This window comes from Phyllosticta citribraziliensis (assembly GCF_038025025.1).
Source record: "Phyllosticta citribraziliensis strain CPC 17464 chromosome Unknown J3D65scaffold_1, whole genome shotgun sequence".
Taxonomy (NCBI): Eukaryota; Fungi; Ascomycota; class Dothideomycetes; order Botryosphaeriales; family Phyllostictaceae; genus Phyllosticta; species Phyllosticta citribraziliensis.
The window spans coordinates 1254881-1270030 of NW_027117338.1; the positions used below are offsets into that span (position 1 = coordinate 1254881).

A 15150-nucleotide genomic window follows, 5' to 3' on the forward strand; every position below is an offset into this window, starting at 1 on the left:
TGTGGCTAATATCTCATGCTCGTGCTCGAATGAGTCGGCCGGGTCAGTGCGGGACCACACGATCAATGTCTGTTGACGCGTCAGCGCAAGGCTGTTGCTACGTTGATTGCTGACCCCCGGGGTTTAATAGAATGGAAAGGGTAATTGTGAGCGGTTTGTCGTTCGCTGGCCTTCTCCTCTTTTTCTCTTTTTACGCCTGGAATGTCGCCTTGTTCGCAGGCGCTAGCTAGTCAGATAAGCTTATTTGGGGAGCTCAGGCATCCATCAGGCCGCCCAGCCTGGAACAGGGGCATGCACAACAAAAGAGGTGACTGGGAACAAGGAGAACCAAGTATGCCTGACTGGGAGGTGGTAGGCGGTTGTGCGCAGGAACAGTAGAAGAGGCGGCGCCAGACGCAGGCAGTGACAGGGAAACGCCAGCCAGGAAACAGTGGATGTTGTTGTCGAAGTGGAGCTGTGGAGGTGTTTGTGCCCTGTGCGCCGGACGGCTGTATGCCAAAAAGGTACCAGTTCCATATCCTTCCCGGCCACTCTATTTGTCGTCGTGGGATGCTTGCTCAAGTTTGATGAGCAGAGTGACGTAACGACGGCGACGAAAGCTTCTTGTCGACCCAAGAAGAAAACAACTGAAGTTTGGTTTTTGAGGCTGGGGCCACCACAAGTCTTCGCATATATTGCGTCAGTGCGCGCGCAAAGCCTCGTCGATATTTTTGGCTTTTGACGTGCTTTGTATCTGTTGCTACTTTGGGGGAGCGATTCTGTGGCGCTCGAGATCCGGTTGCCAATGTGCAGATCCTCCTTTCGCTTCCAACTTGGCTGGCCTTCGACGAGGCACGTCAGACGATCGTATCTTTGAGTTCAAGTTGCACCAGGTGAGCCGTAGCCTTCAATCGTTTGCGCGCCCATGCTTGCTGTCTTGAACCAAGTTGACGCTTGACTTGCCGCCATTGCTCACTGACTGTGTCCTGCCGAGTGCCGTCTGGATAAATTTTGCGAATGCCTGGTTACAAAGCCCTTTGTAAGGTGCCAACAGGCCGGCAGTGTCGAAGGACGCGAGAGCCTTGAAGCTTTGCTTGTGTCGAAACCGCCGCGCTGGGACGTAGGCCACGCGGACACGAGTACGATGGCATGTCGACAGCAGCTTCCAGCTGTACGCCTTAATGTTGGATGTTGTCGTGGGAATGTGATATTGGTGTGTAGAAACCCACAGAGATTGTAGTGATTGCCATTGTGGAGCGGAGTGATGACTCTAGAAAGCTCGAATTAAAAGGATGCTCATTCTACCAACGTCAGCTCATTACAACGGATTCTTGTCCTCCCGCATATCAAATTACAGCAACTTTATCAACTGCGCACTGCCTCCGACTCATGAGAAGTGTACCCACATTTTATCTGCAAATCGCGAGATTTTGTAGACTCTAGCGCAAAAAAAGGCCATGGTAAGCAGAAAAAAGAACAGTATGAGATAGAGGATATGAAGCGTTGCAAAACGGCAATTAGGAGAAGAAGACTCGTTCAAAACTGACTATCCTGGGTATAGTGCTGATTCATAAAAAGTGCGGACGAAGCGAAGGCGCATACAGTGCTCAAAAAGCACAGTACAGGTCCGCGGTAAATGGGGTATAGTGAAAATCAAACCATGACGCTCGGCAGCCAATCGAGGGTATCAAGACCGAATCAAATGAACGGCGGAGACCAGTGAAGAAGCGCAGATAAGCGACTGAAAGGACCTGCACCTAGGTCTCCATTCTTCCTCTCGTCATCCGTCTCATCCTGCTCGTCGTAGACAAGCCCCAACTTTCCAGAAAGCAGGAACAAGCTTTTAATGTGCGTCGGCACAAAAAGATCCCACGCCCCAGAAAAGGAACCGAGTTTTCTGATACCAATTCCCAATCTTTTGATGTGTCACCCTGCTTCGGAGTATCCCTGGAACGTCTGATTCGCGTTCCAAAACGAGCCAGATCAAAGCGGCCTGTAGACTCTCTATCCGTAGTCATGGCTTTGGGTGTGTTTTCGAGTTTATGCTGAACGTGTTCCTTATGTACTGTCAGATCCGCATGATAAATTAGAAGGACTGATCAAAGCGGGCCCGGTGGTGGTGGAGGGCCACGCGGACCAGGATGTGGTTGAGGAGGCCAGCTCCTTTCGGCGCGCTCGGGCGCTTGAGGCGGAGGGTAGAGGGCTTGAGAAGGAGCAGCGTGCTGGAGCTGTGGAGGAACTGCGCCTGGTGGCAAGGGGCGACTCGATGGGTGCAGCTGGGGCACCATTTGTGGCGCAGCCAAAGGAGCGAACGAGGCTTGAGGGTAGCCCATTGGAGGTTGTGCTGGAGGGCCGGGAGCGGCGTGCTGCGGTGGAAGGTAGGAACTGGTTCGCCTCCGAACGTTGCGCTCAGATTCTGCGACGGGTTGATCGCCGCGTTGCTCGGTAGGCGGGTAAGACGAGTATGCCATGCTGGGCGTACTCCCGGCTGAAGTGCTCCCATGGCCTGACGAGCCACCCCCGGTGCTTCCTTGTGTCTGCATGGACATTCTGCGCAATCGGGGCGACGGCGGACGTGGAAAGTGGCGGTCACCACCGGGAGCTTGATACACTAGCTGTGCTAGGTAGTCCCTCTCACGTCTGTAAAATTCGACGTCCTCGTTTGCTTCCCTCACTTGTTGTTCCAAGCGCGCAATTGTAGTTGATGCTTCCTTTTCCTTCTCTTTCCTCCTCGCCCGAAACCTCGCCGAGGCACCGGCGTTGCGCTTCCGTTTCTCGTCAGCCACCTTTGATGCAGCCTGGACGTCGACCGGTATCTGGACGTGGCCTTGGTTCGTCTCCAAGGTCAAAAGCTGGTAGTTGCTCTGTCCAGTGGAAGCGACTGGAATGCCGTACGACCGTTCTGAATCCTGCGTCGAAGGGGACTGCGCTTGAGCGCTCGAAGGCGCTGAAGGAAAGGGTACATGAGAGGGTCGTCCAACTTCCCCAAAGGGAGAGCCTTGGCCAGCTTGTGGATGCATTCCGCCTGGGCTGGCAGTAGCAGATGGCGGCTGTTGGGGCTGCGGTATCCCAGCGCTCGTCCTTCGAGAATGCGATTGGGGAATCGGGGGAGTGGGAATGGCCGAAGGCGGGGGGAAATTGAACCCCGTACGCTGAATTGCAGGTGGTGTCGGCAGCGGAGGTTGTGTCGACGTCGGCGCGTCTATTCTGTACTCTTGTGCGCTTGGTGATAGAAACGGAGTTGCCTGCGCATTAATTGTTCCAGTAGGAGGCCGAATCATTCCCAGGCTTTGAGTACGGTACAAAGGAGACCGCGGACTGAGGATGCGCCTCTGTTGGCCCACAGCAGCCGCCGCAGATGGTGTGCGACGGCTGTCAATACCCCCCTGACCTCCTTGTTGGCTGAAATAGTCGGTCGAACTCGCTGCAGCCCGCTCAATCGGAGATGGGGACTCCATTTGAGAGGCAGACCGTAGGTGACCGCGAGGAGCTCCACTCTCTTGGGAAGGATTCAAGATGGAGTGAACGCCCAGCGACCTTGGAGTCCGTCCTTCTGAACGAGGAGGCGTAGGCTCTGAGGGAGGCAGAATTGGCGGAAGAGCAGGGCCACGAGCGTCGGGCACATCAAACAAGCTGCCACCAGACGCGCTCGATGTTGCCAAGGCGGGGCGAGTTGGAGTTGGGCGCGCGGGCGCCGTGGCGTATCGACTTGAATTGGCATCGTGAAGTCGGCTGGACGAAGGACCTGACCCGGTGCCATGCTGCTGTGACATCAGGTCCTTGTCGTCGGGGCGGTTGACGCCTCGATATCCCGACCATGAGGGGATCCCTCCGCGGCTATCCAGCTGGCGTAAGTCGACGGGATCGTGATTGCGAGGTCGCGCGGGGGAGGAGTGGAGCCTGTCAAAAGATGGGGAGGGGGTGTTTGGGAAGTGGTGCCGGTAGGGACTGTGGTGATGGTGCGTGTAGTGAACGGCGAGGTCTGGAGCAGCCAGATTGACGGCGGCGGCGAGGTCGTACGTATGGCACGGCCTCGAGGAGAGGTGGTGGAGGAAAAAAAATAAAAAAAAATAAAAATGCGGCAGTGTCGAGTGACGATCGGATGGGAGGTAGGCAGCAGGTAGGTAGGTAGGTAGGTAGGTAGGTAGGTAGGTAGGTAGGTAGGTAGGCAATCAAAAGGGCAAGACCAAAAACAAGAGGGCAAAAGGGACGGGCTCGCGTCAAGGTTGAAGGGGACCCGTGACCGGCGAGGCAGATATAACGAGTTGCGGTGAGTTGGAAGAAATTGAATCACACCAATCCGCAGGAGATGCTCTCGGTCATCCCTGCTCGCGGGCTACGCTCGGAGGGGAAAGGCGCATTGTCTTTGCTTGGAGTCGGTCGAGAGAGCAGCTGGAGGTGGCCCTGGAGGATTGGCGGACATGGGCGGCGGGAGCCGTTCCCTGCGGGCAGCAACGAACGACATGGTTGATGGTGCGACTCTAGGACGCACGGCAACTGGGATCGAGTCAGCGGCAGCGGCAGGGGGGCGGGCGGTGGTCGACGTCGACGACACGCCTCGTGGCTCGCACAGATGCAGATGCAGGCGTTGGTTTTGGAGGGCGAAATTGGCAGCCGAGCAGCACGCTCAACGGGCTGGCTGGGGGCTTCGATTGGGGCTGGCTCTGGGCTGGCTCTGGGCTGGCCGCTGGGCGACGGCGAGCGGTGAAGAAGCAAGCGGTGGCAGGGAGAGGCCATGTCGCGCTGATCCGACGGAACAGAATGATGCGCAGCGGCCAGTTGACGGCGGCGACGTGTTTGGCGACGACTTGGTTGTCGTGATGGGAACCCCTGCCGCATTGCGTGGGCGGTCATGTGTTCGGAGGTGAAGGAGGGAGGGAGGGGAGGAGAGAGGAAGAGGAAGACGACGGGAAGGGCAGAGAAGAACGACGACGACCAGGGGCGCAGCACCTCGCAGCACAGAGGAACCGAGGGTGCGGGCCGACGCCTCTCACGTCAGGTCTCGCTTAGCTGATCAGCCTTGCCGACTCGTGCTCTGCCCGTCGTCCTTACACATCCATCCATCCACTTCACTTGTCGCAATCCAATCTCCAGCCCTACGACGACCACCGGCACTGGCACTGGCACCACTCCTCGCTCATCACCTCATCACCCACCACCTCCCGTCACCTCGCCTCCCGTCACCTCGCCTCCCTCCGCTCGCTGCTCTGCTCGTCTCGTGCAACTCATCTGCGCCGACGCCGCCTTCCCTGCAATCAATTTGCGCCATCTCTGTACAGTAGCCAAGGTACAGTAGCTTGTCAACCGTCCGCCCATCTAGCCGGCGCCGCCGAGCCAGCCACACAAGTCCCGCCCACTCCCGCCGCCGGACCCTTCCTTGGATCGCCTACCAGGCTCTGTTCAATCTCCAGGCAGGCCAGGTCAGGTCAGGTCAGGTCCTGCGGTGCTCGTCCAATACGCCCTAATCCACGCGCAGCCGCACGGGAACCAATGGCTGCTCCCTTGTAACAGCTGCCGATCCGCCCTGGCCACCAATCCGCCGCCTGAATTTCCCACAGCGCTCCCTCGACCATCAACAAAAATCCCACACCCTCCTCCAACCTCCGTCCAGGCCTCGTGCGCACTGCCCACCGAGTGCTCGTGGGTTGGGTAGCCCTTCACAAATCTTGTTGCTGCGACATGTCCCCGTCCCATCTGGCTGATTGAATCAGGCCTGCGAGAACAGGCCACCAGTTGACCAATTTCATTGATGCAACTTACACTGTAAGTACCAAGCGCCACAATCTCTTGCCTTGGACCAAATGCCAAATCCGCAACTTCTGCCATGTTTCCCGACGGAGTGTCCCGCTCCGAGCACGAGATCGCTGGTCCGAAGCTGCTTAGCATTGTTTGTTTGCCATTACCGAGGCCCGTTCCCTGTTGATGATGCCATCTCTGCTTGGTCCTGATCCGGATACAATATGCGTGACCAACGGCTTTCTCGCGGACGCTGGGTTTCGCCGTCGGAGTCTGCCCTCCGTGACCAAGGCTTAGGTTTGCATCTTTTCGTTCGGTCGACGAAGCTTTTCCCCAACGACCCTCCCCAAGGCAGAACTAGCTTTGCGCGCACGCTCTCCCAACTCGTTCACATTTCACCCTTGTCCAACCGGGAACCTCGTGTCCGTGTCCGGATCGCATGGTTCATCCCGCCAAAGCCTGTCGCGTTTGTATCCTGCCTCGCTGCCCTTCTTCCTTTCTAGAACAACTCTATGGACTTTTGGGCCATTTAGGCCGGCCACTGCAAAAAGTCATTGTCAGCACCCGTGCCCGGGACGAGCGCCGGTCAACCCGTTGCACAGAGTTACCGATTCGGGACGTCCGGTCCAAGTCCTTCCTCTCTGCCGCATGCCAAAGCCCAGCCCAGCCCAGCCCAGCGTATATTGCCCGTTGCATTATTTGTCGGTCCCGTGCATGGCGGCCAGGAACCAGTCTTGTCCTTTACCCCTGAGCCCCGGGGCTTGCGACTCGACACAAAGTCCGGCTCTGATTGACGACCGTGAAACCGCTGGGCCAATGCTGACGGGACCCGCCCGTCTGCCTTCCTTGGACCATTATGGCGTCGTCGTCGTCGTCGCCGTCGTCGCCGTCATTGTCTTCGGGTGGTGCCAAGTGTCGACGAACGCAACGCGGAGACGATCCAGACGCTCCGATGCCCGTCCAGGCAGCCTACTAACGCGGCCTGCGACCTCCGTCCAGGTGCAGCCGCTGTTGTGCAGGTGATCGAGCAACCCATTTTTTGCTCGTCCATGCCGTCGTGTCGTGTCGTGTCGTGTGCATCTGCCGGAGGCGCACCACGCTGCTGGTTCGCGCAGGTCAGCTGAGTTGAAGTTGATGTGCGTCAAGCCGGGCACGACGTGGCCTTCTGGCGTGGGGATTTCGTGGGGCCATGTGCTTGCTCTCATGCAGGCAGCATGGCAGGCCATGCGAGTCGCCCTTTTTTCTTTTGGCTGCTAGTGCCTCTCGCCCAAGCATTCCAGCCAATGATGCCGGCGACATCTCGACAGTGCAGCCAGCGGTGAGCTGGCGTGCGTTGCCGAGAGCTTTCGCATGTGCGTGACATTTCAAAAACAAACCACCCCCTCTCGCAGCGCAGCGCCCTCTGATCCGATAGGTTGCCAATCCGACAACAACACCAGCCTCGCAGAAGAACAGGCTTGGTGCCAGAATTGGTGGCATGCACGCACGACATCGAGTCAGGGGGAGACGGGACGCATTCATTTATTTTGATGGGCTGAAGGAGCAATCAAGCATCTAAAAGGGATAGCAATGAGGACCATTTATGAGCCCCGACTTGGGAAAGCCAAGTTGGATGCGCCATGACTTTTGCGACCAAGCCTCGGAAGACATTCGACTAGGCCGATCTTCGTATAATGGTGCAGCTAGAGCTGCGGTCTGCTGCATGTTGTTTCAAGCGCCTGGGTCTCGTTTGCTTCTTGATGGCTGTTGTCGCCTCACTTGTACTGTGTCCTATCCTAGGTCGGCTACGACTCGAATGGCCCCACTTGCCTGCTCCGCGGTCACCATGAGCTGTTTCGTCACTCATCAGACATGACTCCTCATGTGGAAACCTCGCCAGCCCATTTGAACCGATTCGGCCTCACTCCCTTTACTCCCACGTGGATCTTGAACAAGCTGCCATGCTGCTTTGTACTCTCGGGGAACTTGTCGGGCTCCTCGTCTGCGGCGCTTGTGATGTACAAGTCCTCGCCCGCAAACGCTGGACACGTAGGGCACCTTGTCGGCACCCGAATCTCCGCCACCAGCTTTCCTTGCGGCGAAATGCGCAGCACCTTGCCGATTCCATGTATCGCGCACCACATGTAGCCATGCTCATCGAGTGCGTGTCCGTCGGGAACACCATTCTCGTCTTGGACCGTGAAGAATGGGCGTTTGTTGGATATGTTGCCAGTGGCAGCGTCAAAATCGTATGCCCAGATGGTCTTGGTCGGCGAATCGGCAAAGTACATGGTGCGGTTGTCCTTGGTCCAGCTGATGCCGTTTGGAATGTGTACGCCCTCAAGGACGCGGTGGAGCGTGCCGTCGGGGTCGAGACGGAAGAGGGTGCCGGTGGGCGTGGGTGCTTTTACCAGCGGGTCGTTCATGGTGCCGACCCAGAAGCGGCCTTCAGAGTCGACAGCCCCGTCATTGCCGCGATACCTGCGCCGCAGGAGTGTCTCATGAGCCTGATCTGCTTCCAGATAAAGAAAGGGTGATGCTTACAGCTTCTCCTTGCCCGACGCGACTTCGTCATCGGTCCAGTATTTGTGGATGTACTTGTACGCTCCAGTCTCTCTGTGGAAGAAACCATAGCCGTGTTTGCCGCCAAAAACAAAGTGCTCGTCGTTGGCTTGAATGTCTGCGGTCGTGCTGTCGAGCCCGTCAGCCTGGCTGCCCGAGGGCCACAGAGCGGGGCTCCGAGTACCCTATGGAGACGTCGAGCTCGGCGAGGATCTTGTGCGAAGAGGGGCCTTGGTCGAGTTGGACGACGTGCACGCGCTGTTTGATGATGTCGACGAAGCGCAGCGTGTTGGTGGACTGCTCCCAGTACGGGGCTTCGCCGAGGCCGCAGTCGAGCTTGACGTAGGGCTGCGGGAGGAGCCGCTGTCAGACTACCGTACTGGCGCTTGCAGGGGTCGTCGACTTTGGATGGCCATTTGGGGTGCACGCACCTCGTCAATCGTGTACACTTGAATGTCAGTCATTGCTAGAAATGCAATTCGTAGGTTGGCCAAAGAACAGGACCAAGGTGTCAGACAGTGCAGTGCTGGGGTGTGGGGAGCTCTGCCCTGGGTGGTGGGACGGAGATGAGGGGGTCGTTGGAGCTTCAACCCGACCTCGCCAATCGCGACTGGCTCTCATCGGTCCGACGTGATCTTATCCTCCCGTCTTCAACTCCCTCAGGCCATTCTCTTCAACTACGCCGCCTCCGTGCATCTCCGTCTGACTGCTCAGTACCATTCTCGGGCACCAACGCCCTCTCCTCCTCAGCATTCCATTTCCCAGGCCAAGCGCAGGGTCCAGCATGGCTTGCGTCCAAGGCTTCCATTTCACAAGGGGGGCAGTCTGGGAGCACTCGTCCGCCTCAACAGACAGCTAATCGGCAGAATGACAGGACTCTGTGTGCCACGACTGTCACCAGCTCGGTCATCAAATGCCCGCCGTCATCTCCTTGGCCCGTGAACACTGCAGCTCGAATGCGTGTCGGACCCGGACAAGCAACAGTGCCGCAGCAAACGGGCAACGGCCGGGTACCTTGCAGCCATGCCATGGGCCATTCGACTCCATCATGGGGTCCAACATGACATGCAGCGTCGCATCTTCTCATCACGGCGTCCCGTGCAGCTGGGCGCTTGTGTATCACCTGTGCGACCCTCCGCCATGCCCGCTTTATTGACACTGCCACTGCACTGGCCCCGAGCGTCGACCAAACCTCTCACTTGGCTTCGCTTTTCGTCGTGCTGTTGCAGCCTTCTCGTCATACCTACATGCGCCGGCCGGATTTCCTCTTTCTTTCCATGGTGGCGGACGCCCGAACCGACGAGGTTCGCAGCCCGACAGTCAATCCTGCATTGACGCCCCAAAAAGAACGCCATGTATTCTCCGACCACGTTGTCGTCGCCCCCTACGTCACGCTAGGCTGGCTGCCATCCATCCTGTCTCATGCAACCAGTGTACGCCGACCCGCCAGCCCGTGTGACGAAACGGTGCCTGCCGCAGCCGCAGCCAGGCAAACGACGGCGTCCACGCGCGTCCACGCACCACCCGTGCCGGCCTCACCCCTTGTTTTGGTACGCCATCGCCGGGCGACACCAACCACCCGGTCCGCGCTTAGTCAAACGGGTTCCGGCCATGTGTCCAGCCCTACCTACCGTACGGTACCCTTTCCTGCGGCGTCACCAAGGGTGGCCGAGGGCCTGGCTAGCCGCTGGTGGGATGCTGGGCCCAACCCGGGATTTCATTCCAAATGCTGCTTCCGCGTTGCATGCGCCTCTCAAATACATACATGCCCTCTGCCAATATCAATGCCCGGATCAGTCTACCTCAAAGAAGCGTCCACTGCTGCTTGTATGACCGCATATCCTTCTCCCCTTTCCCCCACGCAATCTCGTTGCCCATCCATCCACCACTGACATGCCATCTTTTCCTTTTCCCCACGGTCAGGCCTCCCCCTTCTTCCCACGACAATGGTTCAATATAACGATTCGCCCTTGAGTCGTCTTTGTAGTTTATTATAAGCACAGCCCCCTTCCCGTTGCGTCCCTGCCGCCGTCCCCTCCTGGCGCAACCTCTTTACAAAAAGGAAATGGAGCAGCAAGGAAAAAGCATCCGGTTCAAGAAGATTTTCCCTGTGTCCTCGCTCGCACAACACGGCGCTCGCAGTTATTGACTTTAATCAACCCCCCTCCCCCTTTTATCTCACCTCCAGGGAGCGTCACACAACATTTTATATGAGTTTGTCCACTCGCCATAGGACGAGGGAACTTGGCAGTTAGGCGCCTGCCTGGCCTGGGGTGGGCTGGTAGATGGGTGGCGTACTGCAAACAAGCCAATCCTCTAAGACGGGCGTCTTGCCCGCCATATACGCGCCCGCCCGCTCCAACTTGGGCCATGCTCCGCCTGCTTGTGTTTGGCACGTTGGCTCCCGGATTGCGTGTTGTATTTGTTATCCGACGAGGAGCTGGCATTTGAGTCTTCCCAGCCATCCCCTTCGCTGCTTGTCGCTTTGTCTTACGCTTGCCTGGCGCTTGCCTGCATTCTCGCTTCTCTGCATTGATGTAGCAAACACAGGACGGCGAGTCAGTGAGAGACTGAATCTTTCTTGGATCGCAGTCCCCGTGCCTGTTCTCATGGAGATGGTCGTCGTGGCTTTTTGCCCTTCTCGTCTCGTGGTATTTGCATTTAACTCTGGGTAAGCTGTTGATGTCCTCGTGGAAGTATATCTCTTCATGTTTGTCATCCAAAGGTTAGTCGTGCAGATTGCCGTGTGCTATGCGGTCAACTCCGAGTCTACAATTTCTGAGAGCTGAATTCGATTCTGAGAGCTTGTTTCTAAGGAGCTCCGGTCACTGCCATTGGTTCTTGGGCGCGAGCATGTTAGCAGACCAGAGCTCCCTAGGCACAGCTGTGGCAATGAACGAATGCTCCTTGACAGTCGATCAAGTGGCATTTTCCTGACTACCGTTTCAAAATCATACATTTTCAAGAAATGTTGGTACAATATCCAGGAGAAGGTCGAAAGCAAGCCTGGAGGAAGAAGAGGAGCTGGGGAGCTTGGGCCACGGATCAGCACTAGAGCTTGCCTGTTGCGATGAGCTAACCGGCCAATCCGTGACCTTTCTGCATCTGGCCTGCCATCACCGCTCCTCACAACATCACGTCTGCGCGCGCGCACCTCGTCTCTTCTTGTTTCCCATCTATCCATCAATTGCTCCACTTCATTGCGCCTCCGCGATCCAAATCAAAAATAATTCCTCCAAGGCAAAGAAACGCGTAGGTCCCAGCCGCAATGCCGCCCAAGAAGCGCAAGGCTGCTGCCACCGCGCAACCGGCCGCAGAAGCGACGACCCCCCGTGCGCGCCGTGGTGCTCCACCGGACGAGAAGCCTACCGCGTCGGCGACGCGTTCGAGGCGCGGCACCATCAACGCCGCCGAGCCTGAAGTTGAATTGCCTACGAGGAAGAAGCCTGGCCGTCCCGCAAAAGCTGCCTCCACTGCCGCGAAGCCTGCGACTGCACCCGCCCCCGCTGCCCGACGTGGTCGCCCGCCCAAGAACGACAAAGGTGCTGATGACGTGGAAGACACTGCGCAAGTCGAGACACGCGCTGATCCGAAGCCGGAGCAAGAGACTGGGTGCGGAAGAGGCCGAGGACGACCGGCGAAGAATGCTGCTGAGCCTGCCTCTTCTGCTGCTCCAGATCCTGCGCCCAAGAGAGGACGGCCAGGACGCAAGGCCGCGCCGGCGGCGGAGACCGAGGCTGAGGTAGTAGAGGACAAGCCCAAAGACGCGCCGAAGAAACGGAACCGCAGGTCTACGCTCATTCCGGAGCCTGTCGAGGAGCCACCCAAGGAATCGGCGGCGACGCGCGGCCGTGGGAGAAGCGTCGCCAATGACGCGCCGAGTAAACAAGAGACGGTCGAGGAGACTGAACCACCAAAGAGGCGCGGCAGACCTCCAGTCAAGAACAAGTCTGCTAAGGAGGAGCCGGCTCTACCCGTTCGACGTGGTCGCGCGGCTGCTGCTCCAGCAGCAGAAACTCCAGTCGAACCTGCCCCAAAGCGCCGCGGTAGGGGCGCTGCCAAGGCTGTCGAGCAGCAACCAGAGATCGAACAGCCCAAAAGACGCGGACGTGCTGCGGCCAAGGCTACGGATGAAGAACCTGCCGCTGCTGGTGTACCAAAGAAGCGCGGCAGACCGGCCGCACCAAAGCCTGAGGAGACAGTTGCTGAAAAGCCGTCAACTCAGACCAAGAAACGTGGCAGACCTGTCCAGGAAAAGGTCGAGGAAGCACCTGAGCGACCTACCAAGAGCGTTAGGACGGCATCTGTTCCTGTGAAGAAGACCACTCGCGCTGCCGCCGAGCCTCGCAACAAGGGAACTGCGTCTACTGCTCAACCAAAAGCGGCAATGAAGGCTGCTGAAGCGCCCAAGAAGCGCGGAAGGCCAGCGGCGACTCAAGCCGAACCTACCCCGAAAACGAATGCAAAGGCACCAAAAGCTTCAAAGGCTGAAGCTGCGCCCAAGATTGCTGCTGGTCCCAAGCGTCCTGGCCGTCCTGCAAAGGCAGCTCAGCCTTCTGCTCCAGAGACTGCCAAGAGCACAAAGCGCAAGAGGACCGTGGCAGAGACGTCGGCTACTGAAGAGCCTCAACCAAAACGTCGCGGACGCCCGCCAGGAAGCAAGAACAAGGTCACGGAGACGGGCACTTCATCAAAGACTGAGAAGGCGCTGAAGGCTGGAGCGAAATCTGCTGGCCCCACAAAGAAGTCCACAATCCCCAAGGAGAAGCCTGCGGCCCCGAAGCCGAAGGCGGACACCAGCTCTACTGCCATCGAGCGTGACCCGGACACGGGTGTTGCTCACTGGCTGATGAAGGCTGAGCCCGATTCGCGCCTTGAGAATGGCGTGGATGTCAAGTTCTCCATTGACGACCTTGCAGCTGCGACTGAGCCGGAGGCTTGGGACGGCGTTCGCAACCATGTGGCTAAGAACAACATGATGTCAATGAAGAAAGGCGACTTGGCCTTTTTCTACCACTCCAATTGCAAGACGCCCGGCATCGCAGGTATCATGGAAATCGTCGAAGAAGCTGCGCCCGACGAGAGTGCCTTTGATTCCAAGCATCCGTACTACGACTCCAAGTCCAGCCGCGACAAGCCCACCTGGCACTGCGTCAAGGTGGCCTTCCGCAGCAAGTTTCAGCATCCTGAGCGCTTGACTTTGACTGCCCTCAAGCCCTTGGCCGCCGACGACGGACCCTTGGCGAATATGCAGCTTTTCAAGCAGAGCCGTCTTAGCGTCAGCAAAGTCAGTCGGAGCGAGTGGGATTTCATCACCTCGCATGCCACCGGTGGAACTGAAGATCTCGCCGCCGACGAGCCCATCTTGGTCGAAGAGGACGTCCCAGAGGCTCCCAATGGTGCTGCAAATGCCGAGGCTGGCCTTGAGCATGCGGACCAGGTGGAGGACGAGCACGCCGCAAGTGACAGTAGCGAACCCAGCCAGGCGCAACCCGATGATGACCAGCTTGAGCTGACTATTGGCACGCCAAAGGGTGCGGCGGCCCTGCTTGAGGCTTCTGAAGAGCCAGAGGCAGACACCACGATCGCTGATGCCACGCTCGTCACGGCTCAGGAGGAGAGCTCCATTGTCCAGGAGAATGGCGTTACGACAGCCATGGTCACTCGCGAGACCATCGTCGAGACATCGACAGTGAATGACATCGAAGCTGCCGAGACTGGGGACGACCTCCCCTCCGAGGAGAGTGATGGTGAAGAGGACTTGTCGCCATCTACTGATGATGCCGAAGGCGAAGCTATTCCCTCCAAGCCGGCGGATGGCGCTGAGCAGCAGACCGTCTCTTGGGAATCCTCGCCGCCTGCACAGGCTGTCCGCAGCCCCTCTTTGCAGCCGCACGTCGAAGACGCTGGCGACGGTAACGATGTTGTCGAGGCGACGCAGCCAGGTGAAGAGCAAGGCGAGCCGGCACCGTCGAACACCCAGGCTGCCACGGACGCAATTGCGCCAAACGTCTCCTCGTCGTTCGGCACCAGCAGCGGCGGTGTGCCCAACGACGAAAACGCGCCGCCTTCTTCGTTTGAAAACAACGACCATGGCAACCACGCAACGACTGTGTCTGCGTCTGCTGCCGCGGACCTCCCTGTCGACGAAGACCTCGACGCCTCTGCCATGGACTTCGAGATGACGGGCGCCGCTGGCTTTGATGACGCTGCGCAGAAGCAGGTTTTGGCTGAGCTGGAACCCTCGTCTGCTTCGGTGGCTGCGGCGCAGCAGCAGCAGGGGGAGCAGTCGACGGGTTTGCCCAGAGGCTTTGGCTTCGGCATCTTCGGCGGAAGCAATGGATTGTAAGCGGTGCGAGACTCGACTCGACTCGACTCGACTTGACTGCGATGTGGTGGATGTGATCAGAGATGACAAAAAGGGGCTGGATGTTGAAACGGAAGGAATGAGGGCGATGGCTAAAATGATTGATGGACTGATGGCTTGAACGTGTGTGTCGCTGTGAGGGGCTAGCTGAGTACGGTTGTGGTTGTAGTGGTGGTCCTGTTTCTATTTCGTCAATGGGTGGGGATGGCTAGTAGGCGTTATGTTATGGCTTTGCTGAATTTCTTGTGCCCATTCATTGGTTGCTCTCGATTCATATTTCGTATCCTTAGTTTTGTTGTCTCCTTGTGTCCGTTGATCTCTGCTTGCGTTGTGGTGTGGCCGCATCCGTGTCGGTTGTGTTTGACGTGGAAAGCGTGGGCAAGTGGGCGGCAGTAGTTGCAATCTCAAAAAAGCAAGCATCAAGAATCGGTATTGAGAAACGTTCTGTGAAGCGCTTCTGGACTATTATGAAATCATTTGCCGGTGACCGCTGTCATCCTGCGACGACATGCTTCTTCGTAAATACT

The 15150-nt window shown here is 57.9% G+C and overlaps 5 protein-coding genes across 5 annotated transcripts; 2 read left to right on the plus strand and 3 right to left on the minus strand.

The window, feature by feature from the left end:
* Nucleotides 1-2078: 2078 nt before the first annotated feature.
* J3D65DRAFT_599086 (uncharacterized protein) lies at nt 2079-3752 on the minus strand (the record flags this gene model as incomplete). The annotated part of the gene is made up of 1 exon (XM_066797879.1): nt 2079-3752. One exon carries the CDS (start codon nt 3750-3752, stop codon nt 2079-2081), a length of 1674 nt encoding a protein of 557 aa, XP_066659674.1.
* A 3472-nt stretch (nt 3753-7224) lies between these two features.
* J3D65DRAFT_609621 (regucalcin) lies at nt 7225-8796 on the minus strand. The gene is made up of 4 exons (XM_066798704.1): nt 8688-8796; nt 8441-8604; nt 8239-8385; nt 7225-8175 (listed from the first exon to the last, which is right to left on the minus strand). The coding sequence occupies exons 1-4, from the start codon at nt 8718-8720 to the stop codon at nt 7575-7577; spliced, it is 945 nt and encodes a 314-aa protein (XP_066659675.1). The 5' UTR covers nt 8721-8796; the 3' UTR covers nt 7225-7574.
* Nucleotides 8797-9365: 569 nt separating this feature from the next.
* On the plus strand, nt 9366-10345 carry J3D65DRAFT_20303 (uncharacterized protein). Its single transcript, XM_066794431.1, has one exon. The coding sequence runs from the start codon at nt 9504-9506 to the stop codon at nt 10146-10148; it is 645 nt and encodes a 214-aa protein (XP_066659676.1). The 5' UTR covers nt 9366-9503; the 3' UTR covers nt 10149-10345.
* On the minus strand, nt 10299-11103 carry J3D65DRAFT_609626 (uncharacterized protein). Its single transcript, XM_066798705.1, has 2 exons — nt 11073-11103; nt 10299-10981 (listed from the first exon to the last, which is right to left on the minus strand). Exons 1-2 carry the CDS (start codon nt 11089-11091, stop codon nt 10350-10352), a joined length of 651 nt encoding a protein of 216 aa, XP_066659677.1. The 5' UTR covers nt 11092-11103; the 3' UTR covers nt 10299-10349.
* Nucleotides 11104-11383: 280 nt separating this feature from the next.
* J3D65DRAFT_609629 (uncharacterized protein) lies at nt 11384-15055 on the plus strand. The gene is made up of 2 exons (XM_066798706.1): nt 11384-11934; nt 12781-15055. The coding sequence occupies exons 1-2, from the start codon at nt 11525-11527 to the stop codon at nt 14603-14605; spliced, it is 2235 nt and encodes a 744-aa protein (XP_066659678.1). The 5' UTR covers nt 11384-11524; the 3' UTR covers nt 14606-15055.
* The last annotated feature ends 95 nt before the right edge of the window (nt 15056-15150 follow it).

What these genes read in the sequence shown, in the direction of transcription:
- J3D65DRAFT_609621 (XM_066798704.1), bottom strand. Translation starts at nt 8,720, where the DNA reads ATGACTGACATTCAAGTGTACACGATTGACGAG. An exon ending in GAGCTCGACGTCTCCATAGG is followed by an intron (nt 8,386 to 8,440) that starts GTACTCGGAGCC and finishes CGGGCTCGACAG; the next exon opens with CACGACCGCAGACATTCAAG. An exon ending in GCGTCGGGCAAGGAGAAGCT is followed by an intron (nt 8,176 to 8,238) that starts GTAAGCATCACC and finishes CCTGCGGCGCAG; the next exon opens with GTATCGCGGCAATGACGGGG.
- J3D65DRAFT_20303 (XM_066794431.1), top strand. Translation starts at nt 9,504, where the DNA reads ATGCGCCGGCCGGATTTCCTCTTTCTTTCCATGGTGGCGGACGCCCGA.
- J3D65DRAFT_609629 (XM_066798706.1), top strand. Translation starts at nt 11,525, where the DNA reads ATGCCGCCCAAGAAGCGCAAGGCTGCTGCCACCGCGCAACCGGCCGCA. An exon ending in GCCTCTTCTGCTGCTCCAGA is followed by an intron (nt 11,935 to 12,780) that starts TCCTGCGCCCAA and finishes TGGTCCCAAGCG; the next exon opens with TCCTGGCCGTCCTGCAAAGG.